Source organism: Acinonyx jubatus, chromosome D1 (assembly GCF_027475565.1).
Source record: "Acinonyx jubatus isolate Ajub_Pintada_27869175 chromosome D1, VMU_Ajub_asm_v1.0, whole genome shotgun sequence".
Lineage (NCBI taxonomy): Eukaryota > Metazoa > Chordata > Mammalia > Carnivora > Felidae > Acinonyx > Acinonyx jubatus.
In genome coordinates this window covers 1,376,919-1,390,986 of record NC_069390.1, presented here as the reverse complement: position 1 = coordinate 1,390,986, position 14,068 = coordinate 1,376,919, and the positions used below count along the sequence as shown (strand labels likewise).

The 14,068-nt window shown below is 62.7% G+C and overlaps 2 protein-coding genes across 2 annotated transcripts; both read left to right on the top strand.

Annotated features, from left to right (window-relative positions):
- LOC128311708 (uncharacterized) lies at positions 1-3,639 on the top strand. The gene is made up of 3 exons (XM_053202649.1): positions 1-103; positions 689-2,722; positions 3,416-3,639. The coding sequence occupies exons 1-2, from the start codon at positions 1-3 to the stop codon at positions 1,642-1,644; spliced, it is 1,059 nt and encodes a 352-aa protein (XP_053058624.1). The 3' UTR covers positions 1,645-2,722; positions 3,416-3,639.
- Positions 3,007-11,581, top strand: IFITM10 (interferon induced transmembrane protein 10). Its single transcript, XM_053202648.1, has 4 exons — positions 3,007-3,044; positions 3,507-3,714; positions 4,595-5,047; positions 10,946-11,581. Exons 1-4 carry the CDS (start codon positions 3,007-3,009, stop codon positions 11,093-11,095), a joined length of 849 nt encoding a protein of 282 aa, XP_053058623.1. The 3' UTR covers positions 11,096-11,581.
- The last annotated feature ends 2,487 nt before the right edge of the window (positions 11,582-14,068 follow it).

Genomic DNA, 14,068 nt, shown 5'->3' with positions numbered 1-14,068 from the left:
ATGCCACTGGCCGGGAGCGGGCTGGTAGTGAGGCCCGGGGCTGCGACCAGCCGGATGTGGCCTTGGCGGGAGGCCGCAGGACGGGGCTTTCAGAGTGGTCCAGGTGAGTACCTGCCACGCTTTCCGCCAGCGGCGGGGCCCTGGACTTCCCTGGTCCCCCTGCACACCCGTTAGAGTCTAGGACAGGCGCCTGAGTGGGGCTGATGGCAAGGGCACCCCGCCTCCCCCTGGGGCTCCCAGCCAGCACCTGAACGCAGCCTCTGTGCGAAGCCGGCACCAGAGCAGGCCAGCCTGGGGTCCTGAGACCTCGGCTCGGGGGTCCCAGTTAGGAATCCCTCAGGTGGCGTGACCTTCCTGGTGGTCCAGCCTGTTGGGAGTTCCCTGAGGGGCCCTCAGGAGTATCTACCCAGATGCAGCTGCACGGCCAGGAGGTTTTAAGGGATGAATAGGAGTTTGTGAGCAACTGGGATCAGTGGCTCCGGACCCTTGCCGGGCGCCCACCCCCTGCAGGTGTGAAGAAACGGCAAACGTTTCATGCGGCACCGTACCGGTACCCCCTCAGCCTTCAGGGGCGTGGCTGTCGAGGGGGTCAGGGGGCCGCACCCCAGAACTGAGCCCTCACTGGCACCTTTAACAGACATTCGGCTAGAATCGCAGGGAGGCTGGTAACATGCGCCTGAAACATGAGTGGGGAGCCTGGAGTCGCAGAGCCGCAGAGCCTGGCAAGGCTGCCGGAGGGGCCGCCTCATCCGAGCCCTTGTGCACCGAGAGGCCTGGCATCAGGGCGGGCCGGGAGGGAGGCCGCACTCTGCACCACTGCCCGGCTCCTGCCGGCTGCCCTGGGCTCTGTCTCCCACCACCCGCCGTGCCGCTTGCCACACAGCTCTGGCCCTCGGCCAGGACGCCCCCCCCCCCCCATCCCCTCTCTGGGACTTGGGGACCAGCACCGCTGGATGCCCCCGGCCCTTCCCCCGACGCTACGGCGATGAGCGCAGGCTGGGCCTCCAGCCCCTACCGGCCACTGGGGTGCTGACGCCCCTGCCCAGAGCCAGGACCTTACAGCTGGCTGGCCTGGGCTGCTGGTCGGCGTCCTCCGGACTCCGGAGTCTGACTCCGGGCTCAGGTCCAGCCTCTACGGTCCAACCAACCTTAAGCCTCTGGTCTGTCTTTAGAAGATGGGTGATAACAGGGCACTCCTCGCCAGGGGCCTGGCGGAGACCCACGGGGTGCCCAGCTCAGCGCCTGGCACTCTTCCTGGCGGGCTTGCTGGGCTCTGCATCAGCACCGCAGGCTCCAGTGGGCATTTCCTGCCTCTTGCCCTTGCCTGGAGGACACCCCCCCCAAATCGAGACCCTTCCTTCACCTACTGGGTGGAGGCCCGTGGGGGCTGGAGCCCCCTTCCCCCAACCGCCCTGGGTTCTGGGGTCCTCAGAAGGAGGCAGCCTCAAGGCAGTCTGGAGCAGGCCCCCGGGGGCCAGGAGGACTCCTGTGCAGACCAGCTCTGTTGGCCGCTGCCTGCAGCCTGCCTGCCTAGAGCAGCGTGGGGCGGGGCCTGGGGCAGGTGAGGCAGTGCTGGGCCCCGGGGGACCGGTGGTGTGGCTGCAGACCGCAGGCGGGCCACACCTTAGGTCCGGCGCCTCCTGAGGCCTGGGGGTCCAGGTGCCCCCAAGCGAGGGCCCTTGGCAAGGGGGCAGTGGGTGTCACGTGAAGGAGAACTGAATCCTGGTCCCCCCACAGTCCCCATCACCTTCATGCCCGGGGGCTCTTGGTCTGGGTCCAGCTGTGCCCAGGGCGTGGGCCAGGATGGAGGGTGGCCCTGGTGCTTGGGACCTCTCCCACTCACAGAGGGTTTTGTCAGCCTCCTGGAGGTCCTGGGGGTTCCTGAGGCCATGGATGAGGCTGGGCCTGGGAGGCCAGGGGGCGGGGCTGGAAAAGGGAGGGCTGCAGAGGGGGTGGGGCCTGTCCAGGGTTCAGAGAGGGCCTAGGGCTCATAGCACGCAGAGGTTCGGGGAGAGCAGGGGGTTGGCAGAGGACTGGGGCAGAGGCGGGCAAGGATTCCCGGAGAGAAGGGGCCCCTGGGAAGGCCCAGGCTCAGAGGAGAGAGGGTCGTGGAGACGGCAGATTGACCAGATTGAGCTGGTCAGAGGAAAAGGGGGCTTTAGGAGAGGAGAGGCTCTGGGTGCAGTCAGGGCCTCAGAGGAGGACAGGGACTTGGAGGGAGCTGGGGAAGGAAACCTGGGGCCCCGGTGCATAGACACAACTTCTGGGGGGCTTTGGATTCTGTGGAGGCTGGTGGGTTGGTAAAGAGAACCCAGCTCGGAGGCCACTTGCATGGTGAGGTGAGGGGCTCCGGGAGAGGCAAAGAGGGCCGCGGCTTCTCCCTTGCAGACGGACCCGCTGGGACTTCTGCAGGAAGGGGAGGTCAGCTGGGGACAAGTGTGAGAGGGAATGAGAGGGTGTGGCATGAATGGAGGCTCCCAGAAGGGGCTGGGCTGGGTGGGCCGGTGTTGATTAGGGGAAGGGGCATCTGCAGGGGACTAGGCCCAGGTGGGCCAGGCAGGGCTGGCAGAGAGGCATGGGCAGCTGAGTGGACTTGTCTCCAAGGAGATAAGTGTCATTAGGGGCTTGGACAAGGACATCTGGCCCCACGGGCAGAGGGGACGAACGGGTGAGAGGTCACGGCCTTGGAGACTGGACTGTATGAGGAATGCAGGTTCAGGAGGTGGGGCTCGGGGCTCTGGGCTGGGCTGTGTGGGGTCAGACCTGGGGAAAGGGGGTCTGGAGCTTCCACGAGGGTGGGCCCAGAAAGGACAGGGCCACATGGGGGCCAGCCAGCACGGCTCAGGGAAGGCCTGGACTTGGTGGCCTCTGGGGCTGGGGACCCGGTTAGTGGCAGCATTGTGCAGAGGTGGGTAACGGGATGGGGGCTCAGTGAGGTGCACCCTGCTCAGGCAGGTGCTACAGCTGGGGACCTGGGGCCTTCGAGGGGCTTGGTTTTGGCGAGGGATGCACGAGAACAGGAGAGCAGATGGGGGCTGGGCTGGGTGAGGGGCACGGGCCAGAGTACTGGGGGGCTTTGTGTGGGCTGGGTGCTTGGTGAGGCCAGGACTCCAGGAGGGGCAAGGATGGACATGTGGGGAGGGGAGGGACACAGCAGTCAGAGAGGGGCAGCGGAGGGGAAGGGCTCAGACAGCCTTGCCGGTGGCCACGGTGGGGCAGAGGGGGACAGCAGGAGGATGAAGGGGCTCCCTCCTGGAGAGACAGACAGGGGTGGGCCTGGGGGCTCAGCAAGAGGGAGGGACAGGGAGGGAGGCGAGGGAGACACAGCAGGAGAGGACACCGGGTGGCCCTGTGGGAGGACCCGTCCCGGAGCCCCCCCACAGCCCTCACCCCTGGCTCTGCGCCCCCTCCCCAGGGTCCGGCTTCCGGCCGGTGCCTGAGGCCCCCACCCTGCGGTTGGGAGGAGGCGGGGAGGTGGCTGCGGCCGCCGGCGCGCCGTGAGTCAGGCTGGGGCTGCAGCCGCACGGCCGGCCTGGCGCTGCGGAGGGAGCTCAGGAGCGGGGACAGCGGCGCCGCCAGCCCCGCGTGCTCCCCCCGCCGAGGCTGGGCCGCCGGGACGCGGAGCGGCCGGGCAGACAGCGAGCCGCGGGCCGGCGGAAGGACGCGCGGACCGCGGTGCAGGGATCCGCCTGCCCGCCCAGGAGTCGCCGGCAGGTGAGGGCGCGCCGTCCGCGCTGCCGTTCAGACCCCGGCGGCCCCGGGCGGCGGGGCGATGGCCACAGACCCCTGCGGGGGTGGGGGTGGGGGGTCGCAGGGCGCGAGCGTCTCGGTGCCTGACCGGAGGGGTGCTCGTCTGGCAGAGTGTCCTTGCGCGTCTGTTTGTGGCGCGGGCTGGGTGGCTCCCTGGGAGCGTGTGCTCGGGGTCCCGGGGCCGCTCTGGGCCGGCCGGGGTTGGGGGCGGGGACGGCGTGCGCGAGTTTGGAGCCCCTGCAGTCGCCCCGCTGCCATCCCTGGGCGATTGCGTCGGATCCTGTGTGGCTGTGTGTGTATAAGCTGCGTGTCACTGGGCAGGGCTTTTCCCTGGCATCTCGGCGCACAGCGTGCCCAGGGTCTGGGGAGCCTTTGGTGTCCGATGTGTTAGGGGCGTCAGCGTGCAGGTGCCCCAGAGGGCTCTGCTCATTCTGCCAGATGGTGGCCGAGACACCGTCATCGTGGGTCTGTGTGCCCTGTGCGTGTACCGGGGTGTTTGGGACGCTGGCGTGCTGTGTTTATTGCAACAGCGTGTTGGTTGGGGCATTGCTGGGTACGGGGTGGGGGGGGGGTGCTCTTGTGTGTCAGTGGGTGAATGTTTGTGCGCAGATGGCAAAGTGATGAAAAGCCCCCGATGTTCCTGCCAAGGCTGCTGTGAAGGGCTGTGGCACCGGGGTGCCTGGGGCGGGTGGGGGAGGCAGGTGGCAGGCTGGCGGCCTCGGCGGGGATTTCCAGCTCCTCTGGGGCTGCTCGCGAGTCTGCAGGGGAGATGCTGCAGGACATCAGGGCGAGCCCTGCAGGGCGGGCGGGACCCAGCTCCCTCCTCCTCTCCCCCCGCCTCCAGGCCCAGGGCCCAGGCCAGTGCCCAGCCCCGCTGGGAGCCCCGGCCAGCACCACGGACGGCGCCCAGGAAGCCCGAGTCCCCCTGGACGGGGCCTTCTGGATTCCGAGGCCCCCGGCAGGCTCCCCGAAGGGTTGCTTTGCCTGCGTGTCCAAGCCCCCGGCTCTGCAGGCTCCAGCGGCCGCGGCCCCTGAGCCCTCGGCATCGCCCCCCATGGCGCCCACCCTGTTCCCCATGGAATCCAAGAGCAGCAAGACGGACAGCATGCGGGCTTCTGGCGCCCCCCAGGCCTGCAAACACCTGGCCGAGAAGAAGACCATGACGAACCCCACAACGGTCATCGAGGTCTACCCGGACACCACCGAGGTCAACGACTACTACCTGTGGTCCATCTTCAACTTCGTCTACCTCAACTTCTGCTGCCTGGGCTTCATTGCGCTGGCCTACTCCCTCAAAGTGAGCCGGGCAGGGGCGCGGGGGGCAGAGGAGCGGGTCCCGGCAGGTGGGGGCCGCCTCGCAGGATCCGGAGACACGTGGATGCTGGCCAGCTCTGAGCCCGCAGGGAGGGGCTGCCCTCCCCATCCTGGGCTGCGGAAGCTTCCAGGGCGTCTTGACAGGGCTCGGGGGCCGCAGGACTGGGTTCTCTACACAGCCAGCTTAGTCCTCAAGGTGCAGACTCGGGGCTCGGTCTGTCCTCTGGGCCGTGGGAATTACACTCAGATGTAGCTGCCCCTGGGCACTCGGGGGGTGGGGGGAGCCAGCACACAGATGCAGACCCTCAGCACCCTTCCCGTGTCAGCAGGAGGATGGCTCGGGCCCCTCACAGGGGGACCTGAAACCAGGCAGACCTTCAGAAGGAGGCCACGGTAGCCGGGGTCTCCGACCACGGTGGACAAGGTCACTGCTTTCTGCCTTCCTTCTCCCACACTCTTTCTAGACGTCCGTCCTGGTGGCCGGGGAGGGGGGGGTGTCCAGGGGGAGAGAGGCATGACCCCAAACCCTGAGTGCGTACAACTTTGGGAAGCCCCTGACTGCTGGGAGAGGAGCCCGCTGGGAGTAGAGCAGGGTGCCAGGCAGACAGGACCCCACGTCCCTGGGGCAAAGGGGAAAGAAATGGGCCCAGATTGCAGGAAGGGGCCTGTGACCCACTCACATCTGAGGTGAGGAGCCCCGTGCAAGTGTGTAAGAACTGAAGAGCCAGGGCTGTTGGAACCCAAGCAGCAGGACCCGCCTCCCTGTCACTCCGGACGGGTTTGGCTCCTGTAGAGTCAGAGGTCACTGTCCCTGGATTCGCGTGTCCGAGGCCAGGTGCACATCACCGACTGCAGCTGCCCGGTGAGGTGGGGGCAGGGGGGTGGGCAGCGGTGGGATGTGGGGCTGCAGGGAGAGGAGGGTCTGGGCCAGGGAGGCTGCAGGGGGGAAGGACAGCAGCTTCCTCTGCTGTCTCTGCCTCTGCGCATCTTCAAGCCCCACCCCTGCCCCTGGCATCACATGCCCCAGCCGCCTGGCTCTCCCGACCTCCTGACTCTTCGTCAGCGTCCCCCACCGCCAGGCACACCTTCGCCCCCAGGCTGGTGCACGGAGCTCTGGGCCTCTGCCATGTGGGGCCTGTGTGGTGTGAATGAGTGTGTGTGAGTGTGCATGGATGCACGAGCGTGTGTGCCCACGTAGGTGTGAATGCGCATGTGCACAGGTGTGTAGGTGTGGATGTGTAAGTGTAATTGCATGTGTGCATGAGTGTGTGGATGTGAATGCGTGTGTATATTTGTGCACGTGAGTGTGTTATGTGTGGGCTCGCGTGTGTGCATGTATATAAGTGAGTGTGCGTGTGTATGGGTGTGCATATGTGTGCGAGTGTATACAGGTGTGGGTGTGCGTGTAATTCATTGCATCGCATGTGCGTGTGTGAGTGTGCATATATTTGTGACTGTGCGGGTGAGTGGTACGTGACTTTGTGCGCATGTGTGCGTGTGTGTGCCTGTGTGTGCTGTGAAAGCACACCGGAAAGGGCCCCTGGGGATTAGGGGTGAAGGCCCCCAGGCCAACCCCAGCTCTGGCCCCAACGGAACAGTGCCAGACAGAGGGCACCGTGGTGGGGGCAGCTGGTGACGCTCTGCTTCCCCTGGGGCCCTCTTGCCGTGCCCTGACGATGGCCTGTGGACACGGGTCCGGCCGCGTGGGCTCCTGTCCGGAAGCTGTCCCCCCCCTTCCCCTTGGCTCGGCTGTGGGCGCCGGCTGGCACAGGGCAGGCCCATCTGGTGCAGGTTGTAGGTAGGTCACAGACTTCTGAATGGTGCAGGATTTGTGCTCTGACGGGATGGGCAGGAATTGGTCCTTCTGAGGGGGGGAAGGGAGATCACGCTGCCTCCACCCCGGGGCTGCTCCCCCACGTCCTTCCTGGGGGACAGCCAGGGCAGAAAGGCCCGGGGCTTCTGGGGAAGGAGTGTGCAAGGTGAGCTGTCTCTGGCCTGGGCAGAGGGGGTGCAGGAGCGGCGGGCTCGGGCTCCTGCACCTGGGAGCTTGTCCATCTGTCCATCCAGCTGTCTCCTGGCCTGCTGCACCCGACGCTATTTGCAGCCAGTCATGGGCACTTCCAAGGGCGCCTAACGGACTTGGGGTCAGAAGGCCTTGGCTGAAGTCCCAGCTTGGTCCCTGAAGAGGGGTGAGCTCTTCACAAACCACCTTCCTCTGAGCTGGTTCCTGTGTCTGCTCACAAAACAAACAGAAATGAAAACAACGCCCAAGTCAGCACGCGTGAGCGGGGCAGAGGCTGGCATTCGGTGGGTGTGAAGCAGACATTGTGTCCCTGTCACAGGCGCCTGTCCATCCGCTGTCTCCACCCACGTGGGCCCGTTTCCTTCGATGCCAGCTGGGTCTGTGACACTCCCCTGCCCCAGGCATGGTTGCCCACCCAACCAGACCCATCCCTCCATCTTGCTGTCACCGGTGCCGAGGCAGGGCCGGCCACTGTAGGGGTCAGACAGGGCTGTACGAGGGGGTAGGTGGACAGAGGGCACCTTCAAGGTGGAGTAAGTGTCACGGTGTTTCAGAAAAAGAATATTTCCTTCCTGGTTTGGGGTGAGTTTGGAGTCCAGAGTGGGAGACTTCCGGGAGGAAGCATCATCTTCACTGGGCTCTGAAGGGCAGGTGAGGTGACAGGTGTTCCAGATATAAACTAGGACATGAGGGTGGGGCGATCTGGGGGGAACTGCAAGGCCCCCATATTCTCTGGGGGCGAGACGACAGTCCTGGAAAACCAGACTGAGGCCATGCAGTGAAGGATTTGGAAAAATATGTGAGGGGTTTGGATGTCATCATGTGGAAGACCCAGAAGGGAAGATATGACCAGAGCTATGAAATCTGCAGCCGGTGTGAAGGAAGAGGATGAGAGAAGCCCCAGGGCAGAGAAAAGCTAGGGTCCCAGTGTGGTGTCCAGGAAAGGGGGCACATGGCCTGAACCAGGGCAGGGATGGTGGGCAGGAGACGAGGAGCAGATATAATGATATGGTGGTTGTTCCATGTGGGCCCAAGAGGTTGTGGACTTCCCAGTGACAGGGAAGTCAAAAAAATTGATTGGGGGTATTGTGTCAGTTTTTGTATATACATATTTGCCCACTACCTGCTTTCTGAATGTCAACAGCATCCACCCATCTACCCACCCATCCATCCATCCACCATCCATTCACCCACCACCCATCCATCCATCCACCACCCACCCATCCACCCATCCATCCACCCACACGCTCATCCATCCACCCACACATCCATCCATCCATCCATCCAACCAACCATCCATCCATCCATCCACCATCCATCCACCCACCCATCCATCCATCCACCATCCATCCATCCACCCACCCATCTATCCATCCATCCATCCAACCGTCCATCTGTCCACCATCCATTCATCCACCATCCATCCACCCACACGCTCATCCATCCACCCACACATCCATCCATCCATCCAACCAACCATCCATCCATCCATCCATCCACCATCCATCCACCCACCCATCCATCCATCCACCATCCATCCGTCCACCCACCCATCTATCCATCCATCCATCCATCCGTCCAACCATCCATCTGTCCATCCATCCATCTATCCACCATCCATCCATCCACCCATCCCTCCACCCACACACTCATCCATCCACCCACACATCCATCCATCCATCCAACCAACCATCCATCTGTCCATCCATCTATCCATCCACCATCCATCCACCCACACGCTCATCCATCCACCCACACATCCATCCATCCATCCATCCAACCAACCATCCATCCATCCATCCATCCACTATCCATCCACCCACCCATCCATCCATCCACCATCCATCCATCCACCCACCCATCTATCCATCCATCCATCCATCCATCCAACCATCCATCTGTCCATCCATCCATCTATCCACCATCCATCCACCTATCCCTCCACCCACACGCTCATCAATCCACCCACACATCCATCCATCCATCCAACCAACCATCCATCTGTCCACCATCCATCCATCCATCCACCCATCCACCCATCCACCCATCCACACACACATCCATCCATCCAACCAACCATCCATCCATCCACCATCCATCCATCCATCCATCCATCTGTCTATCCACCACCCATCCATCTATCCATCCACCATCCATTCACCCATCCACCCATCCATCCACCCACACGCTCATCCATCCACCCACATATCCATCCACCCATCCACCCACACATCCATCCACCCATCCACCCACACATCCATCCATCCAACCAACCATCCATCCATCCATCCATCGATCTATCCACCATCCATCCATCTATCCATCCATCCATCCACCCATCCATCCATCCATCCATCCATTCACCATCCCTTATACATTGATCCCTGCTCCTTTATTCCCTTCAACCCATTCAAATAGTCACCCACTCCTCTATTCATCTGTGTTTATACATGTTCATTTTGCTTCCTCCTCCCTTCTGTACTCTGCCCCATCCCGTCCCCATGTATTTTGTACATCAGTTCACTTGACTATTCATCTAACCTTACTTCCCCCCAGTAGCTTTCCCTGCTTTACTTACCACCACTACATGTCAGCCATCCATCCATCCTCTGACCCAGCACACCAATAAATCCACTCATCCTTCAAGCTGACAGCATCCCTTCTTTCCACTGCTCCTCTAGCTGAGCCACGTGCATCCATTCATCATGTACCTGTCTTCACACTCACCCTTGCTCACTCTCACCTTGTTATCCCTTATGTCATCTCATCCATCCATATGACCCATGCACTATCATTTTTTTCTATTTTCCCTCCCTTCTCATCCATCCACAAATCCAACTACGCTTCTTTGGACTTTGTGGAGGGAGAACGTGCTGAAGAGAGGGAAATCCTAGGATTTACCCTGCGTGAAGGTGGCTTCCTCCTTGGGAGCACCTCTTCACAACCAGAGAATCTTGGAAATGGGTCCAGCTCTGCCCACTGTCTTCCCTGTATCTTAACATCCCTTCCCAGAGACCACGGGGCCCGCTGCCTGTTCTGTCTAGTGCCTATTCTTAGGTAACCCCTGTGAATTTTAGATTAAGGAGACGCTCAGACTAGGGCACACTTACAACCTCCATTGGCTGATCATATAACTCTCTGAGACCAACTTTCTCCTTTGTCTTGTGAATTCATTTGTCGATCCCAGCTTTATTGAGCTACAGTTGACCTACAACATTGGAGAAGTCCAACGTGCACAACGTTGCAATTCGATACACGTACATCCTGCAAGATGATCGTAACAAGAGGGTTCGTTAGCACATCTGCCACCTCACATAATTATTGTTTTTGTGGTTGGTGGGGGTTTTGGTGGTAGGAACACTTACAATCTGCTTTCGCCAACTTTCTTTTTTTTTTAATGTTTATTTATTTATTTTGTGTGTGTGTGTGTGTGTGTGAGAGAGAGAGAGAGAGAGAGAGAGAGAGAGAGAGAGAGAGTTCAAGCAGGGGAAGGACAGAGAGAATCGGAGAGAGAATCCCAGGCTGCGCTGACAGTGCAGAGCCCGATTCAGGGCTCGAACCCATGAACCGTGAGATCATGACCTGAGCCGAAATCCAGAGTCGGATGCTTAATTGACCGAGCCACCCAGGTGTCACCCCCCCCCCCCGCCCCACCGCCTCCTTGATCCAGTAACTTTCGATTGAATAGTACAGTATTGTTAAACAGTCCTGTTTTATTTTAAATAATTTCAGACGTGGAAAAGTTGCAAAAAGAACCACAAAGAATTCTCGGGTGCCCTCCGCACAGAGGTGCCCCATACCCTATTTGCCTTTCCCTGGTCTCTGGCCTCGGGCCTCACCTCCCCCCTCTGGCTGCAGGTTCGAGACAAGAAGCTTCTCAATGACCTGAATGGAGCAGTGGAAGATGCCAAGACCGCCCGGCTGTTCAACATCACCAGCTCTGCCCTGGCGGCCTCTTGTATCATCCTCGTCTTCATTTTCCTGCGGTACCCGCTCACCGACTACTAGGACCCCGCCGGGCACCGCCGGCCGTGGAGACGAAGCCCGGAGACACGTCCGTTGTCATGACTGACGCGACACAGGATGCGGAGTGGTTGGGGCAGAGCAGGGCGCGGGCCCTGGGACCCCCCCGAAGCTGTGAAGTGGGCAGCGAGGCCACCAGAAGCTCCGCACAGTAAGGGGGCAGTGAGCTTCGGGCCAGCCCACCCTCTCTGCCTCTGCCCGTTCCCGGGGTCTGGGTTTCTCCCTGTGTTGCCGCACCCTGGCTTCCAGTGGCTGCCCCCCGCCCCGCCCTCCTGTGCCCCTCCCGGGCTCCTGGGGCCCCTCTGGCCCGACGCCCAGCAAGAAGGGCTTCTGTGGGAGCTCCCCGGCTTGGGGGGGCTGCCAGCATCTAGGGACTCACTCTCTCCTCTCTGACCCCACCTCCTCCAAGCTGTGACCCTGCTCAGAGCTCTTGTATCTGTGAACTTTCAATAAAATACCTGTCTGGCTCCAGCCCAGCCTCTGTCCCAGGGCCAAGCAGGGCATGGGGGTGGGTGGATTTGGCAGCTTTGGGGGCCCCACTCAGGCACTGCCTGGCGGTTCAGGGCCCCCCCCCCCCAGTGCCAACACCGCCGGGGAGGGTTTGCTCCGCGACCTGGCAGTCTTCTGCCCATGGTGCAAGGGGACCGAGGGGGACTTTGGCAGAAGGTGCCCCAAACACGAGTCCTCTCGAGGATTAGGCAGCACGAACAGAGCTGTCTGCCCAGCTGTAAGTTAGAGTGGAGAAAACCAGCGTGTTCCCGGGGAGGGAGCAGAACCCTCGTGCCACGGGGTTGCGGCTCGTCTGGGAAACCAGAGGACGTCTGGGCAGCTCAAGTGCAGAGAGTGAAGGAGGAAGGCCTGCTGACCTCACCCCCAGGCCTAGGGGTGGCTTCGCAGTGGAGGGACTGGGCTTGCTTTGTGGGCTTCGAGGGCGGTGTGGGGGAGGCAGGGGACAAGGCTGTCACAGAAGTGGGAACCATGCAGGCTGGGGCTGGGGTGGATGAAAGAATTTGGTGACAGACTGGATGTGCTGTGAGGCGGGCGGGAGGAGCCGGGGGTCCCTGCGTGTCCGACTTGGCCAGGGCTATGCCCTCACATGGGGACCTGGGGAGGAGCCCTGTGGAAGCAGAGGGGCCCGGCAGTGAAAACCAGCGTGGAGCCCAAGGAACACCACCTCTCGCCGGAAGGCTGGCAGGAAGAGGGGGTGTCCCAGCACCCAGAGTGTCAGGGGCAGAGGAGGGAGAAGCCAGAGGCGCCCATCAGGTTTCTGGGAATGTGATGGAGGAAGGAAGGAGGTAAGGAAAGGACGGAAAGGTGTGCTTGGCGGGGCAGGGAGGTGGCCGCCAAGGGACAAGAGTCCCGGGGATGTCATCAGAGCAGGGTGCCAAGCCCGGGGCTCAGGGTCGGCAGTGATGGACAGCCACGGGGAGGAGGCCAGGTGACCGAGGGGTCACCAGGGCATGGGTGTCAGAGAAGGGCGGAGAGCACAGACGGAGCCCTGTCTGGGCAGCGTCCAGACAGCAGGAGAGGGACTCCTCCCTCACGCAGGACAGAGGCACAGGTGCTGACGACGGGGTGGGTGTGTGGACGTGGGGCGAGGACTGGGGTTCCCCTGCGACCTCCCTGGGAGGGGGACACGGGGGGGGGCAGGGCTCAGGGCAGGGGTGAGGTGTTTGGGGTCTTTCCTGGGCGAGTGGACCGGTGTGGCTGTGGTCAGCTGGGGGCACGTGCTGGGGGCTCCGAGACAGAAGCGTGGAGGGGACTTGGGAGCGGGACGCTGGGGGTGGGGCAGCGTTGCCGTGAGAGGGTCAGGGCTTCCGAGAGCAGCGGGTCAGGTCTGGAGAGGTGTTTCCCAGGTGAGTGTGCTAAGAGGCTGGGGGTGGGGGCTTCAAGCAAAAGGGGGCCGGGGTGGGTGGCGAAAAGCACACTAGTGAGGGGGCCAGGTTCCAGCCCCCGGCCCCACCCAGAAGCCCAGGGGAGGGGCCCGGAACACCATGGCATGACTCCTGACCCCAGGCAGTGGCAGGACGGCAGGGGGGCTGGCACCCCTGCAGGGTTGCACGGAGTTATGTTGTGGCCACCCATGGAGGGGAGCTGGGAGCCTTCCGGGTGGCCCCCAGGAGGGCGGTTGGAGGAGCTGGAGGGCAGCGAGCTCAGTCCTGGATCCTTCCGGAGCTTCCAGATCAGGCCCAGGTGGGTTCCCACCACTGCCCATCGGCTTCCCGGAGGAGTCAGGGCCGGGATCGTCACGGGGGGGGGGCATCTGGGGAGACAGGGACCGGAGGTCATGAGCTCAGGCCCTACCCTGGGGTCCAGGTGGCTTCATTACCCCTGACGGGGCTGGGAAAGTGGAGGCAAAATGTTTTCTTCTCTCCTTTTCCTTAAGCCTTTGCTGCCAGCAGCTGCTGACCTCCCGGGACGTCACCCGGAGGAACCACATCCTCAGGAAGGAGGCCTCGGCCTGGCCTCTCGCTGGAACCTGTCCCTCGCAGCTGAGGCTTTCGGGCTCTGGTCGCAAACAAGTTACGACCGCCTTGCGGGCACCGAAGGCACGCTTAGCCCACAGACGTTTGTGTCCATTCCTGGGCAGCGGGGGCCACACCACGGAGGCGCTGCCTCCCCCCCCGGCCACCCCCCGCCTCCGCCACCACCCCCCCCCCCCGCCACCTTGGGCTCAGGAGAGGGTGCTGGCACCTGCCGGGCGGGGTGTCTGTGGCCGTGCAGCCCAGACCCCAGCAGGCGGGCGGGCGGGCACGGGGTCCTGCCTTGGTCTCTGGCTTCCAGGTCTGCGTCTTTGCCTCTCTGGGCCCCGCCCTGACCTTCCGACCCTCCCCGCCCCACCCCCTCCCCGCACGTGCTCTCTTCCTGCCCTTCTCCGCGTGCCCCTGGCTTCATGCATCTTTGCGGGGGGGGGGGGGGGTGGAGGGGGAGGGACACTCCCCGCCTTCCCCTCCCCCA